The sequence below is a fragment of the Lampris incognitus genome, chromosome 2 (genome assembly GCF_029633865.1).
Source record: "Lampris incognitus isolate fLamInc1 chromosome 2, fLamInc1.hap2, whole genome shotgun sequence".
Lineage (NCBI taxonomy): Eukaryota > Metazoa > Chordata > Actinopteri > Lampriformes > Lampridae > Lampris > Lampris incognitus.
The window spans coordinates 102960182-102976126 of NC_079212.1; the positions used below are offsets into that span (position 1 = coordinate 102960182).

Below are 15945 nucleotides of genomic sequence, written 5' to 3' on the forward strand. Positions count from 1 at the left end.
AAGATATTCCCTCGTTTGGTGTTTTGATGATGGTGGTGGAGAGCGCTGTCTAACACGTTGATTCAAAACCTCCCATAGATGTTCAATCGGGTTGCAATCTGGTGACTGAAGGCCACATGATTTACATCAGTTTCATACTCATCAAACCATTCAGTGACCCCCTTGTGCCCTGTGGATGGGGGCATTGTCATCTTGGAAGGGACCACTCCCATCAGGATAGAAATGTCTCATCATTGGATAAAGGTGATCACTCAGAATCCCTTTGTAATGATTTGCAGTGACCCTTCCCTCTAAAGCAGGGGTGGGCAATCTTATCCAAAAAGGGCCAGTGTGGGTGAAGGTTTTCATTCCAACCAAGCAGTTACACACTGATCCCACTAATCAACCAGTAGAATCTTTGCTGAGGAACTTGATTAGGAGACACAGGTGTGTAATTGCTTGGTTGGAACAAAAACCTTCACCCATACTGGCCCTTTCTGGATAAGATTGCCCACCCCTGCTCTAAAGGGACAAGTGGAACTAAACCATGGCAGAAAAACGCCCCCCACAGCATAACAGAGCCCCCACACCCCCACACTGTAGGGGTCATGCATTCAGGTTGTCACCGTGTGTGTGTGTGTGTGTGTGTGTGTGTGTGTGTGTGTGTGTGTGTGTGTGTGTGTGTGTGTGTGTGTGTGTGTCCCCTTCGGTTGTTAAGTCAATTTTATTTTTATAGCCCAATATCATGTTACATGGACTTCTGCATGTATGTATGTATGTATGTATGTATGTATGTATGTATGTATGTATGTATGTATGTATGTATGTATGTATGTATGTATGTATGTATGTATGTATGTATGTGTATGTATATGTATGTATGTATGTATGTATATGTATGTATTCATGCCACTGTATTGTTTATAAGGGTGGCAATACCTACAGTCAGTTTAGACTGAAGCAGTCACTTAGATGAGTGATGAAACGTTTCTCTCAATAAATGTTGTGTCCAGATGAACTGATTCAAATTTCTGTGATTTTCTTTCCTGGATTATTGAGCATGCATAAAGACATTTGTGCATGGATGTATGTTTATATGTTCACATGAGCATTTCGGTGCTGTATAAATGTACAAGATCCTGTGTGCGTGTCTATATAATCTATAAATCTATGTGTGGTTGTATGTGCTTGCATGTGTGCATTTAAATGCATGTGTGCGTGCTTGTGCATTTGTGTGTATATGTGTGCATGTGAGCGCATATAATCTTCTCAGTGAATGCTGAATCGGGAGCTGTCTCTGGTCTCGGTTGTCTTTATCAGCAGTTTACCGGCAGGAGAGCTACTGTTACTGTGATAACCATTAGTACTCTTGGCACCTAGAGAGGGCGACAGAGGGAGAGATGTTAGGACAGAGAGAGGGAGAGAGGGAGGTGGAGACAAGTAGTGGAAACGGATGATCCGCTGTGGCGACCCCGAACGGGAGCAGCCGAAAGTAGTAGTAGATTGTTTGCCCAGTAAGTTTGCACACACAAGGATTTTGACATGCATGGGACTCTCAATGTAAAGAACCCAAAGACATGGCATTCAAAAGTAGGAAAAACAAGAGGTATCTAAGAAAATATAGAAATGAGCATCTAAAAAAATCAAAGAATAGAAAAATGGAATAGTAAATCTGTTTTAGGTATGATAGAATGTGGTGGACAGTACTGTAAATATTGTTGAATTTGTACTTACTGTAGTTGGAGACAGACTGGATGTTGAGGATTGACTGCTGTCCAAGTCTGTGGAAGTTAGACACCATTTAATGTGCATGTCCGTAACGTCCATGTCTACTAGCCAACATAACTGATGTCTATCAGCAAATTAGGGCATGTTTCAGGCTCTTATTACTCGTCTTGATTTTCTTATAGACTGGTCACGATGGCTCAAGTTGGAACTCAGTGAAGATACTCTACTATCGTCCACATACACACCTCTCCCTCTGATCTGTTCTACCACCAGTAGATATAATGTCCAATGTCCTCTACTAACCCCGTCAACCAAACGCACCCCGATGACTCCTGCCTCGTCTCTCACCTGTCCTCCTCCCCCTCCAGCAGCTTCCTGTAGGTGGCGATCTCAATGTCCAGAGCCAGTTTCAAGTTCATCAAGTCCTGGTAGGTAAGAAGGGAAATGATCTTGTGATTTGTTGGATCTTTTTTTTTTTTTTTTGAAACACCCCCCCCCCTCTCTCTCACTGCCTCCTTCCTCCACCCACCTGGTATTCTCGGAGCTGTCTGGCCATGTCCTGTTTGGCCCTCTGCAGGGCATCCTCCAAGTCCCTGGTCCGGGCTTTGGCCTCTTTGACAGCCAGCTCCCCGCGCTCCTCAGACTCAGCTAGCTGGTTCTCCAGACTGGCCCGCTATGGAGAGACGGTGTGGGAGAAGCTATGATAGAGGGATGGTTAAATGGATCAAGATAAATGTTAAAGGCTGTGTGCATGTCTCTGGTCCCGCTGGCTCCTCGGCCTATAAACTGGATGGAGTGGAGAAGGAGAAAGGGATCGTTTGTGGACAAATAGATGTGAGAAGGAGGGGAGGGACAGGAGGAGCAGGAGGAGAACGACTTCTGTTCACGCTTACTTTCTCAATTCAAATATTGAGAAGCAGTTTGTGTGTATTAACTAATGCCAGTGTGCAGGGGTGTGTTATTGTGAGTATATATACTGTATATGTTTGTTTGTGCTGTGTGTGCGTGCGTGTGTGCATGTGTACATGCGTATATGTGTGTGTACCTGTCCTTTGACAGCCTCTATCTCGCTCTGCAGCCTGCTGATCAGTCGGGTGACTTCAGCAACCTCTCCCTTCACAATGCGAAGCTCATCTCCAAACTGGATAGCCTGCACGGCCATCTGGTCAAACTACACAGAGAACGAAAAGACACAACTAAATCACGATTTGACAACATCACACTGACCCCCCCCCCCAAGCATAAAGTTTTAGAGAATATGAATTTATCTTATGATAATGGTCTGTAAATCACTACATACAAAGAAAAAAATGACTTTGAATATGTTGGCATTTGGCCACTGGCAAAGATGTAAGTAAGATTTTGAACCATACCTGATTTGCTCATCCTCACCTTGCTCTTGTACCAGGCTTCTGCCTCCTCTCGGCTGCGGGCTGCGATCTCCTCATACTGGAGTTTGACCTCAGCCACTATCTGCTCCATGTTGAGGCTGCGACTGTTGTCCATCTGCACCACCACTGAAGTGTCCTTGATGCTGGCCTGCAGCTCACGCAGCTCCTGGGCAGGGTTGGGGAAACAAATTATTGCATGTGAGTCATTTTTTTGCTGTTCAAAATTATTACTGTTGAAATACGAAAGCATACATTTAATGCATGACTCACAAAAACAATGTATTCCATGTTCTCAGTTTGACTTTAGCAATGCATAAATAAATGAATGAGTGACTGTATCTCGCCACAGCACAAATCAAATCTTTTTAACTAATAATAATGTGATAAAGAAACTAATGACAGTTACTTAACAATAGGTGAGGAACAATACTCTAAGTAATTTTACATATTAAATTTTTGAGACAGATAAACTTCACCATTAGTCAAAAGGAGTAAACAATATGGTCAAATAAATAATAATAATAATGATAATAATAAAAGCAAATGCTGTGGTAAATGGCTGTGGATGAAACAGTGCTTGAGGCCATTAAGGTGTGTCTACCTCCTCATAGACGCTGCGAAGGAAGTTGATCTCATCTGTCAGAGCTCCCACCTTGTCTTCCAGGTCTGCCTTCACTAGATAGGCTGAGTCCACATCCTGAAAGCAGACACACACACACACACACACACACACACATAAACACACATGTTTTGGCAACATCTGGTGCAACTGCATTTATACCAGTAAAGCTCAAACTCACTTTGAAATTGAAATCTAATGAACTGTTTAAATGGATGAGAGAAAAACGGAGAGAAGAGAGAGAGAGAGAGAGAGAGAGAGAGAGAGAGAGAGAGAGAGAGAGAGAGAGAGAGAGAGAGAGAGAGAGAGAGATTTTTTTGTTGAATTTTTAAAACAAGTCTTTATTTAACAAAAAAAATTATCAAAAAACAGACTTGAAATATTTTTAACATAAACAATATTTGTCAAATTGCAAACCAACATTCAACATGCATCTTTTAACAATCCCAAAAAAACAATCATTCAACAACAACTCAAAACATAAAAAACCAGGTAAGACCCCTTTTATCCGAGCTCTGCAGCAAAAACCAGCTCATCCTCAATGGTCGAACACAGCAACCCTTTATAACACCACATGGTTGTGAGTTTGTCCACATCCTTCATTGCTTTGTAATAATTGAAATCTACCCTTATCCTGGCCTTGGCCATCCTGCTAAACAACAGTTCAACATCACATTGTATACACTCAATTCTTTTTTTTCTGGCTCACATAAATAGCCATTTTTGCCTGCCCTGCAATGAAGTTTAAGAGTTGGCATTTAAATTTTACACATTCGCTATATTTGAAACCAAAAATAAAATTCCGTTTGCAAAAACTTTCCCCAGATGATCTAAATAAATGTTTTAATAGCAGAAACAGAGGTGTAAGCTTCCCGCATTCTAAAAAACAATGAAAAACTTTTCTCTCTGGGCACAATAGGGACAGTTGTCATTCACATTAGGGTCTAGCACAGAAACAAAAGCGTTGGCCACCACTATGCCATGCAAGACCCTCCACTGCAGATCACCAGCTTTTTTAACTAACGGTGGTTTGTATAAGCCCCTCCAGACTGGCTTCACATTCTCTCCCAAACCCAGCTGGGCTCTCCAGGGTGTATCAGTCCGAGAGAGAAAGAGAGAGATTTTTAGAATTTTAAAACAAGTCTTTATTTAACTAAAAAGAGAGAGAGAGAGAGAGAGAGAGAGAGAGAGAGAGAGAGAGAGAGAGAGAGAGAGAGAGAGAGAGAGAGAGAGAGAGAGAGAGAGAGAGAGAGAGAGAGAGAGAGAGAGAGAGATAACAATGACAACAAGAGTATGAGCTGACTCAGGGTTGAGTGACAAGGCTTTTGAGACCAGGAATGGAGACAGTAGCTCCCAGGGGTGGGGGATTGTGACTGTGTGTGTGTGTGTGTGTGTGTGTGTGTGTGTGTGTGTGTGTGTGTGTGTGTGTGTGTGTGTGTGTGTGTGTGTGTGTGTGTGCGTGTGTTGACCTTCTTAAGGATGACAAAATCATTCTCTAAGTTGTTTCTTTTGTTGATCTCATCTTCATATCTGGGACAAAGAGGAGAGAGATGTGGCACACCATGACTGCACTTATATCAGAATCAGAATCATGTTTATTGGCCATGTAGGTTTGCACTACATGGAATTTGACTCTGGTTTCATGGCTCTCTCAGTGTACTTAACATAGAATAATAACACTACAACACAACAATCTTCAGATATATACACAAAGATTGGCTGTATACAAGCCAATGTAATGTGAATTATATATTGACGGACATCTTTGTGTTTTAGAAGTTCAATTTTGTTATGGAATACACATGGATGACAGCACAAAACCACGTTAGGGTCCCCTTGAGTTGAAGTTTAGAACATTTGTTTGGAGGCGCTCAACGCTCTTGCTTACATGGTAATACTATGGCTAAATAAGAGTCTGATTATACAGTGGTGTATATTTTTTTTGTAAATGAACAAGAAATCCTCAGCTGTCACTGAATTTTCCTTAGCTTTTGATTACAAAATACTGTCGCTTGTTGCAGTGCATTACCTTCATAAATGATGCATTACAAATATTACATATAAAATGATAACTACTAACTACATGGACTAAAAGTCAACTGTTTGAATCCATCACCTATTTATTATGAGCACTATCAAGGATTCTAACTTTAAAGGGAGAATTCATGAATTTTTAACCTTATCTCTGTCTATCTGTGAAGGGGGTAGTGCATGAAAATCTCCTACAGAAGTTTTTCGATTGTTTCTGCATCTCTGGAGCGGCATTGAAACCCTAGCAGGGTTTCTGATGCTCTAATCTACTCTGAACATGTTGTTCAAAAAACAAACCCTCCTCTCAGCTATGCCTTGTTTCTGATGGGGGGAGTAACATCCAACAACACTAGCCCAGAGGATTTTATGGACGATGATACAGAGGCTTACACGCAATGCATTCTGGTACATGTAGGCGCTGAGAGAAAAACTTTGAGCAGGACAACACTAATTTCTCTGTCATTATAGTACACAGTAAGGACTTTATTGCTCTAATCCACCACTTTACTCATCAGTACTGATTGCACATACACAAAACCAATGGTGAAATTTCCCTTTAACTAACTTGTGTTTGAAGTCCTCGACCAGACCCTGCATGTTCCTCAGCTCTCCATCAAGCTTGGTTTTGTCATTGTTGACTAGGTCCATCTGACGCCTCAGGCCAGCCATGTAAGCCTCATACAAGGGCTCCACATTGGAGCGGCCCACCATCTGGCCCTGCAGCAACTCTAGCTTGGTCTCTAGCATCTTATTCTGCTGCTCCAGGAAGCGCACCTGGGTGGGGCACCAATAGGAGGGAGAGAGAGGGGGGGGGGGGGAGAGAGAGATAGAGAGAGAGAGGGAGAGAGAGAGAGGGAGAGAGAGATTTGATTTTTAAAAGACCTTTATTTACATAATTTTAGGACATCTTTGTGACCAAATTAAGTACACATAGCAAAATATACCAATACAAATTTTTTTAAAAAAAGCACTCCTGTCAACTAATAAAAGATGGGGCTAAAGGTGAGGTTTTCTCCTGTCACAAAGGAGATTACATAGCACCACTGTTGGATAAACCCTTCCATACTGTTCATCAGTGTGTTTAGAATCTGTCGTCCACCCAGATCTGGGCCTTAACCAGAGCAGCAAACAGGACATCTGCTCCCAGGTCCTGGCCACTCTTCAACACAATCTATCTGCTCTTGTATATGGCTAGTTTAGCTGTCCCCTGTATAAAGGCAATTACCACTTTGTTTTGCCATATGACTTTTGCACCCGGCACCATAAGTAAAACCAATGTGAGTGCATACCTCTCCAAAAGACACAAATAAATATTCTAGAATGGCACAAAAAGGTTTGAGTAATTTACACTCGATGTAAGCATGAAAAAAAGTTTCAAACATGTTATCAAAAGGACACTCATGATCCATAGATTTAAAATGTCTCTTGTGTGGTGTGTAGCCCTCATGTTAAGCAGCTGAGCTACCACCTCGGTGTTGTTAAGTCCTGATCCTGCTGCAGCCACTATGCGTTGCAGGGTGATGTTCCTGGTGGAAACCAGTTTTTGGGAAAGTCCTGGAGTGCACTGATCTTGGAAATCCAGCCTGGCTTCATGAATCAGGGGCTCCTCCAGCAGCCAGTGCAAGGAAGCTGCAGGCTCCAACCTTTCACACATTTAGTATCCGGGCAGCAATTTCTGTAGAAACTCAGCTTCCTTATAGATGAAAGTCTTAATGATGAAATCATCATTCTTGGTCAGATAGAAAACTGACCCACTTACTCTCAGGTTGGACAGCTTGATCAGGGGCTCATTACACAGTGAGTACAGGTAATCATCTGGTCTGATGCCACACAGTTCTCTGAAATAGCGGAAAAGCCACAGGAGTGTAGGTTTTGAAGTGAAAGTCTGGGAAATGGTGGGCTGGGGTCAAATTGCTGCCCTCACTGGGGAAGAACCATGAAGAAGTCCTGCATCAAAACATATCTCTCCGGCTTGGAGCTCAGGTTACTAGCTGTGTAACCTGTACCCAACTGGATGGCACCTTTCAGGGTAGAGGATGTGGGCTTCTTGTAGGTGGTCTCTCCTGAAGCATCCACACCTCTGTGACCAATCATCTTTCCCTGACCGAGCTGGCCTGAGGAAGAAGGCATCTCTGTGATGAAGGCTTTCTTTGCAGCAGCATTGGGTAGTGTATGTTTGGCATCCCTTTTGTTGGAGTCTAAAGTTGGAGTCAAGTCGGCACATGATCAAGTCAGTTCTGTTGGTTGCTGTGGGATTCAGGAGAGCTACCTTGACATTGATTGGCACTGGCATAGCAGTTTGGGAGGAGGAGCAATCCTTCCCATTGTACATAAAAAAACAGAGAGAGCAATGATATAAAATAAACAGTTAGAAGAAATGGAAAGAGGAAGATCACCCAGGTCAATAAAATTATCATGACCTTACTTACTTAGTCTTTAACCTTTTTGAACCTTTTCCTTTATTAGTCTTAAGCATCTTTCTGAGACCTGTTATGTGTTTTTTCAAACACAAATATATTTTTTTCTTCTAACAAATCAAATCCAACTACTTTATGCAAAGTCAACATGCTTTCAACAAATTTTCCTGTATCTGGAAAATGCACAGATACTTTTACAGAATTTCCAAAGGTGTCATCTAAGAAACCATTAATTTCTTATAGCGTGTAAAGATCCCCACTGTGTGACTGTGAGTCTGTAACAGAGATACAGTCAGTCAGTGTCATACCCTATTTCCTCCACCTTATCCTCACCAGTAACACTCCATTATGCACGACACAACCTTTCTCTCCTTTGCACCACCAGCCTGACTATGGTCAGGTCTAGCTGCAGGCCCTTTTCCTCTGCTTTTCCCTGCTGCCAGTTTTTCCTTTATTCCTTTCCTTTCTTCTGTTGTGATACTCAGGACAGACGAGCTGTCATCAATTACATTCTCACTGCCCGAATCAACTCGCTGTTCCCCGGACTGATTCTGCCTGCCTGCTATATCCCTCTCCTGACTCGGGCTCACTGGAAACATAGGACAGGTTGGCCTGTCCTATGTCTCCAGGTTCTCTTGGCAGTTCTCCTGGCTGTGGGAGACTGTGTGTCCCACAGCCAGGAGAACCGCCTCTATTGGAACAGATGGATCGGGCTGAACCCGCAGTCTACGTCGGATAGAGAGAGAAGTGTCTGTGAGGATGCCATCTCTCACACACAGAAAAAAACAAAACAAAACAAAACAAAACATGACAAACAAAACACACAGACTACATACAGCAAATGTAGCCCATGACAAAAAAAAAAATCAAACTCAGCTTGAAACCATCAGCCCTAAAGACAAAAAACAAAACAAAACAAAAAAAACTACTATAAATTGGATTAATACATCGAAGTTACTAACAGCAGGTCACTCTCATTAAACACACCCAGTCACACATCGACTGTCAGCATGCACAGAGAGAAAGAGAGAGAAAGAGAGTGAGAGAGGGGGGGGGGGAGAGGGAGAGAGGGAGAGGTATAGTAACCACATAACAACCTCGGATAAGTAGTGCTCTTTAGCAAGGACTTTTCCCCTCATCTCCTCCAGTGGAGCTGTTCAGTGCCTAACAGCAGGTGACTGCAGTCATACTGGGACATCTCCAAGCTGTCAGTCTGTATTACTGTGTCAATATGAAGAGAGGCAAGTTGGTAAAAAAGAAAAAATGTTAGCCGACAAAAATTTTCCTGGATTAACAAGACTGTACATTTGTTGTTATTCTGGTGGATGAGTCTACCGAAGGAAAAAAAAATCTTATCTCAGTGTCAAAATACCAGCACTTTTGACTGTCTTCCAAGTGCCTATCTGTGGGGCTAGTATTTCCAGCCCATGGCCAGGTGTATTCACTCTGTCCATTGTGTGTTCCACCTCTAACACAAAGCCCATTTTGTGTTATTTGGCGACTAATCCCGTCTGGGACATGACCACACCACATCTGACCTCTTTCATCAGATTACAACTCATTTCAATGCAGTGCAAATGGGACAGATATCTTAAATGTCCAATGACACAAGATCTTGTATTTAACATTTAAAAAGAGCAGTTTAAATCCCAAATGCATAAGCTGCAAATATGGTTCCATGTTTTGTTTTTCATCTCTGGATGAGGGTCCATTTAATGGCTCTAACTCATTGGATAAGATAGGTCTTTGTAGATCACCGGCAATAGGTCAGCATAATATTTTTTAACCTTTAACATGCAGCATGTAGAAGACTTCTTTCCTGAACCATAATGACACTGGATTCAGGAAATTGCATTGGACTAAAATGACTACTGCTGAGTTGCTCTTAAGAAAGGCATTCAATTCAATTCTTTGGTGGACAACAGGACATCAGTGGTTGCAAAGGGACATTGCAAGAACTGAATGTGGGTCCGAAACAACAGTCGGTCTTATTACCTCAGGTAAATAATTCAAGATGGCTCCCTATATCTGTTGTTGCTCATAAAGACGGACAGAATTCCTGATCTAGATCAACAAAAACTGCAAAAATGCAATACAGATCTGAGGTTATTGATGTCTGACCTTGTGAAGTATTAAATCTCAGGGCCCAGAAGTGTGGTTTTGCTAATGTGGAAAGCAGACTTTGAAGCTGTGTGGGAACATCTCATTTGAAGAGTCATTGGTCAGCACTTTGTGAACTTACTTTTGTTAGAAGTAAGTTTCTATGTAAAGGAAACGTAAAATAAAAGATTCCTTCAGATAATAGAGATGACTGTCTTGATGATGACTACTACTACTTTCAGCTGCTCCTGTTAGGGGTCATCACAATGGATCATCCGTTTCCATTTCTTCCTGTCCTCTGCATCTTCCTCTGTCACACCAGCCACCTGCATGTCCTCCCTCACCAGATCCATAAACCTCCTCTTTAGCCCTCCTCTTTTCTTCTTTCCTGGCAGCTCCATCTTCAGCATCCTTCTCCCAATATACCCAGCATCTCTCCTCCACACATGTCCAAGCCATCTCAATCTTGCCTCTCTTGCTTTGTCTCCAAACTGTCCAACCTGAGCTGTCCCTCTAATATACTCATTCCTAATCCTGTCCTTCTTCGTCACTCCCAATGAAAATCTTAGCATCTTCAACTCTGCCACCTCCAGCTCCGCCTCCTGTCTTTTCATCAGTGTCATCGTCTCCAAAGTGACAGTTCGTCATCAGTGCTGTCTTGATGACAAATCTTACGAAGATCCTTTTGAACCTGGATGTTGTTGGTTTTGTTGTGAGATGTAACTTGTGAAAACAGTCATGAAGTAAAGTATCTGTAATCGTCACTGATAAATTCTCTGGCTGCCAATAAACAGCAAAAAGAAAGAAGAAAAAAAATAGAAGAAGCAAGTTTCTAAAAAAATAATATTCTTGCAACTGGTAAGCAAACATGTGTTATTGCGAGTGGGCAGATTACACACAAAGTTGACTCAGCAGCCTTGTAGGGTCTGAAAACTAAAATTAATCCTCGATGAGCAGCTTTGTTTGGAAGGCTGAGTGAATTCCTCACCAGCGCTGCAAAAATATCAAAACACTACAGGTGAGGCAACGTTAGGGTGGTGATACACTAGGAAACTTTCTGAGTTAATTGATGGCTATCCATCAAGAAAGTGAGATATGTTCATCCAATTACAGCAAAAATGGGGAAGCAATTCCTTGGGCTTTGTTGGAAATCTAGGTCGATTTAAAAATAAAATGGGAAGGGCGTCCAGGTGGCATGGCAGTCTATTCCATTGCCTACCAACATGGGGATGGCCGGTTCGAGTTCCCATGTTACCTCCAGCTTGGTCGGGCGTCCCTACAGACACAATTGGCCATGTCTGTAGGTGGTAAGCCGAATATGGGTATGTCCTGTCGCTGCACTAGCGCCTCCTCTGGTGAGTAGGGGCGCCTGTTCGGGAGGGAGGGGGAACTGGGGGGAATAGCACGATCCTCCCACGCGCTACATCCCCCTGGTGAAACTCCTCACTGTCAGGTGAAAAGAAGCGGCTGGTGACTCCACATGTATCGGAGGAGGCATGTGGTAGTCTGCAGCCCTCTCCGGCTCGGCAGAGGGGGTGGTGCAGTGACCGGGATGGCTCAGAAGAGTGGGCCGATTGGCCAAGTACAATTGGAAGAGAAAAAAAAGGGGGGGGGTAGATAAACAAATTAAAGGAAAAAATGAAAGGGGAAAATGAAATGTGTATCTCTGCCATACCTGTCTTTCTAAAAACTATATATGTAAACATTTCAGCTATCTGACCTATGTTTGATTTCAGTTGTCAAGCAAACAGCTTCAATAGTCCCTGTTAAAATAATGCACAACAATGCCTCATTTTCAGGATGGTGAAGCTAAGGCTCACTGGAAGAACCATAAGATTGCTCATTTAACCCACCAAGTTGAAAAAAGGGTTCTTTTTTCTTTTATTGTGGTTGATATTTTTACGGTGACCTATGTGAGAAAGAAACCTATTGTTGCCATAGCCCTGCTATCGTGACAGGGTTTATGACTGGGGGCATTGGAGTGTATCTCTGCTCATGCAACAATGCCTCTATTGAGCGTGTTACCTACTCCGTGAGAAAGTAGACCTGTTCTCTAAGTAGGGTATCGATGTCCGACATTATCACAGAGCTAGTCTCTCTGTCTATGGGAAATCTGTGATGTCCCTGTTCTTCACTGGAGCTTGGACACCAGCATTTCGCATACTTCCAAAACACTCCTGATGACCTGGCATGCAAACACATCTAAGATGGATGGCTTCCACACAGCTCATCCGTTTCATTTTTGTGAAACTTTTTTTAATTGCTTTTATAAAACAATAGCAGCACAACACTGTAGTAAAATGCAAATGTTCAATCGGTATTTGGTTTTTAATTCATAACAATTGGATTATGAATAGAATTAGTTAGTGAGAAATCCTGTACTTCCTGTACATATGAGGATTTGTGGTCGGTGCGTTGATATCTAAATTGCAATGACAGTTGCACACAACACCTACAGTAAAATGTGAGCGATGTGCAGTTATGATCTAAAGAAGGGGAGATTGTTTTTTGTTGTAAGGTAGAAGAGGCAGTTTTTTCATTGTTGTCAGAGTTAGGGAATGAACAGCGTTATTGGGACTTTCTATGACAGCTCAAAATTCTTGAATCATCTTGGCTTAGTGAAATTCTAGCTTTGATTAATTCATGAATATTTAGCCTAATAATGCACGAAAGTATTGATTCATATTCTTGCTTAAAAATATACAGAGATCATACTGAGATTAGCCTACCTGTTGAGCTAAATAACAGGAGTTGGAACAGTAAAACATTGAAACAAATAATTTTTAGAGAAGCTGTTCTGCAAATTTTGTCAATAAAAGTAGCTAATTAGTGCTGAATGACTTGTGGTGACACATTTTTACAAAGATCATATCCATGATGCAGTGTAAAATCATTTTTAATTTCACATTGCAGTCAGTGCTAAAACAAATAGTTGATTGATTCTAATTTTGGTAATTGATTATTCATTTGAGTCATTTCATGAGTAAACATTCCAAACATTTTCTGCTTACAATTTTTCAAATGTTAAGAGTTGCTCGTATTTGTCATATTCATATCATTATGAAAAGAAAAACTTTCTTTCATAGTCTTTCATCTTTCTTTCATTTCATTTCATTCATCTTTTCTTTTCAAGAAAAACTGGGGATTTTTAGCTGTTATATTCAGTCTAGGTAAACAATTTTAAAGCAAAGGCTTAAAGAAAAATTGTCATTTATTTTGTTTTTTTTACATTTTATAAATTATTAATCAATTAATAAATCAATTGATAATTGATATATTAATCAAAATTAACATATATGTAAGTTAGTTGCAGTTATACATAGTAGATGAGCCAATATTTTGCTTCTCTTCTCAATGTCTTAAAAGGGCTTCGAGAGACCTTTCCAAAACCAAAAAATGTTCCCCAGCATGACACCAATGACTCATGGCTGGAATATAAGAGTAAAATGCTGGCTGTAGATGTTGGTGCTAGTTAATTACTGGTGGCCATAGTTAAGTTCATCTTAACATGATTAGGGTTGTAGTCAGCCTCCTTGACAGTCCTTTTTTCCCCAAAACAACACATTTTATTCCAAGCACAGGATACCTTATGTTAGCTAGCATTGACCAGCTATGGCTACAAATACATTTTATGGCATACTGAAACTTGTAATCAACGTAGTGGAAGGATTATTAAATATGCACGTTGATATGTCAGGCTTAAAATATCTTGTTTTTAGGTGTTGCTTGGTTTTATTGAATACACTTGAGTTGGACTTTTTGAACCTTTCAATTTCTTGGGTAATTAGGTTAAAGGAGCCCCCCCCCGGCTCCCCCCTGGCTACACTCCTGCGGTTTGACTAAGGTTAGCTAAAGCGAAGTCGACTTTTCTCCAATTGAAATTCGGTACCTTGTCTATGAAAGAGGCGAAGCGGTTATTGAGGCTCTTGATCTGCTCCTTCTCATGGGCTCGGTTCATCGACAGGCTTGGGTCGATCTCCAGATTGAGGGGCGCCAGCAGACTCTTGTTGACCGACAGGGAAGCCAGCGGGGTGCCCAGGCTGGGCTGATGGCCGTTGGTGGCCCCATACAGCGAGCTGCTGCTCAGGGAGAGGCCGCTGAACACCGCCACACCAGGGCCGAAGCCGCTCAGCCTCCTCCCACTGCCACCGCTGCAGCGCACTGAGCTGCTGGAGCTGATCCGCTTGGTACGACTCAGACTCATGATGGAGAGAGAGCAAAAGAGAGACAGAGCGATAGAGATGAGATGATGGAGAGATGGAGAATGGAAAGACAGATGAAAAGTTAGCAGGGTGACAGGAGTATGAAGGGACAGAGATGCAGAGTGAAACGAGAAAGGAAGAGAATCTTAAACTGGAGGGTGGACGTCAGAAGGAGCTGATGAGTAAGTTTAATAACAGACCAGAGAAGGGAACAGGTGAACAGAGAATAGTGTGAGTGTAGAGAATGAGTTTGCTCTGAATGTGCAGATGAGTGAGCGAGTGAGTGATAAGAAATGAGAGAAGCAGTGGAGGGTGAAAAATGAGAGGTCTGACCCCCGATGATGTGCCCTGTGGCGTCACACAGGTCTCCTTTTAAACGTCTGTCAGGGTGGAGTCAGGGGAGGATACACCTGAGGAGTCAGGTGTCACAGAGCTTAGCAAAAAGTAGGGAGCCTAGTCACCATCAGCATCTGTTTTCTTTTCTTTCTTTTTAACTTGATCCCGTTTCATTCCCCTTTTTGTCTTTTTATGCTTCAGGTAGATCACTTTGGTGTTATGACATGAAATGCAGATCACATGTCAGATCGGGCACCACAATGTTAAGACTAAGTGAACTAACTGGCTGAACAATTTGCCCTTGATAACCCTAACAGATAAAAAAAAAAGAAAAAAGAAAACAAACATACACAAGAGAGCCACAGAGAGCACGGGTAGAGGGGATGTACTGCATATTCATTGATGGAGAACTAACAAATAGGGTGGGGACAAACGGCAAAGGCCTTTTCACTTCAAAAGTTGAATATATCACCTTACTCTCGCCATAATCCAAACCTTATCCTCATTTGAGATCACATGTCAATGCAAAATCTTCTGAAGACATGAAAAATACTGTTAGGGGACATGGACTGACAACCAGGAAGAATGGGATTGGTCGGTGCTAGAGGGCAGTGCTTTACTCTCTCATCCCCAACAGGCTCTGAGGTGGCAGAGTCTGTTGCACATTATTATAGCACCATTTCTATGCACAGTGTCATCCATCATAGCTCTGCAGATGGAGGACCTTCTCTTCTCTTCCAGTCAAATGCACCTACTATGCCTTGGCCTTGCTGCTCTACGTCTGACTCTGTGACTCTGTGACGTTCCCATTTTGGGGAGCGTGAGCACCAAAATGAACAGAGTTTTATTGTAAAAAAAACAAAAACAAAACAAAGTATATCTATACTAACTTAATCATATTTACAGAGTATTTAACAGAACCATTTCAAGTTCATTTTCAGGTGGGGCAGTGGTTTGCAGTTTCCTTGCCTACCAACACAGGGATCGCTGGTTTGAATCCCCGTGTTACCTCCGGCTTAGTCGGGTGTCCCTACAAACACAATTGGCCGTGGCTGTGGGTGGGAAGCCAGATGTGGGTATATGTCCTGGTCGCTGCACTAGCGCCCTCTCTGGTTGGCCGGGGCACCTGTTCAGGGGATGGG

At 42.2% G+C, this 15945-nt stretch overlaps 1 protein-coding gene across 1 annotated transcript; it reads right to left on the minus strand.

Annotated features, from left to right (window-relative positions):
- Window positions 1–1248: 1248 nt before the first annotated feature.
- On the minus strand, window positions 1249–14469 carry si:dkey-222f2.1 (intermediate filament protein ON3). The gene is made up of 10 exons (XM_056302040.1): window positions 14155–14469; window positions 6314–6522; window positions 5187–5247; window positions 3700–3795; window positions 3100–3264; window positions 2753–2878; window positions 2237–2380; window positions 2056–2132; window positions 1714–1760; window positions 1249–1355 (listed from the first exon to the last, which is right to left on the minus strand). The coding sequence occupies exons 1-10, from the start codon at window positions 14467–14469 to the stop codon at window positions 1249–1251; spliced, it is 1347 nt and encodes a 448-aa protein (XP_056158015.1).
- Window positions 14470–15945: the final 1476 nt, after the last annotated feature.

Coding starts and splice junctions, on each gene's coding strand:
- si:dkey-222f2.1 (XM_056302040.1), bottom strand. CDS start 14,469: ATGAGTCTGAGTCGTACCAAGCGGATCAGCTCCAGCAGCTCAGTGCGC. Junction 3,796..5,186: donor ATTTTGTCATCCTTAAGAAG/GTCAACACACGC, acceptor GTCTGCTTTCAG/GATGTGGACTCAGCCTATCT. Junction 2,381..2,752: donor TAGAGGCTGTCAAAGGACAG/GTACACACACAT, acceptor GTCTCTCCATAG/CGGGCCAGTCTGGAGAACCA.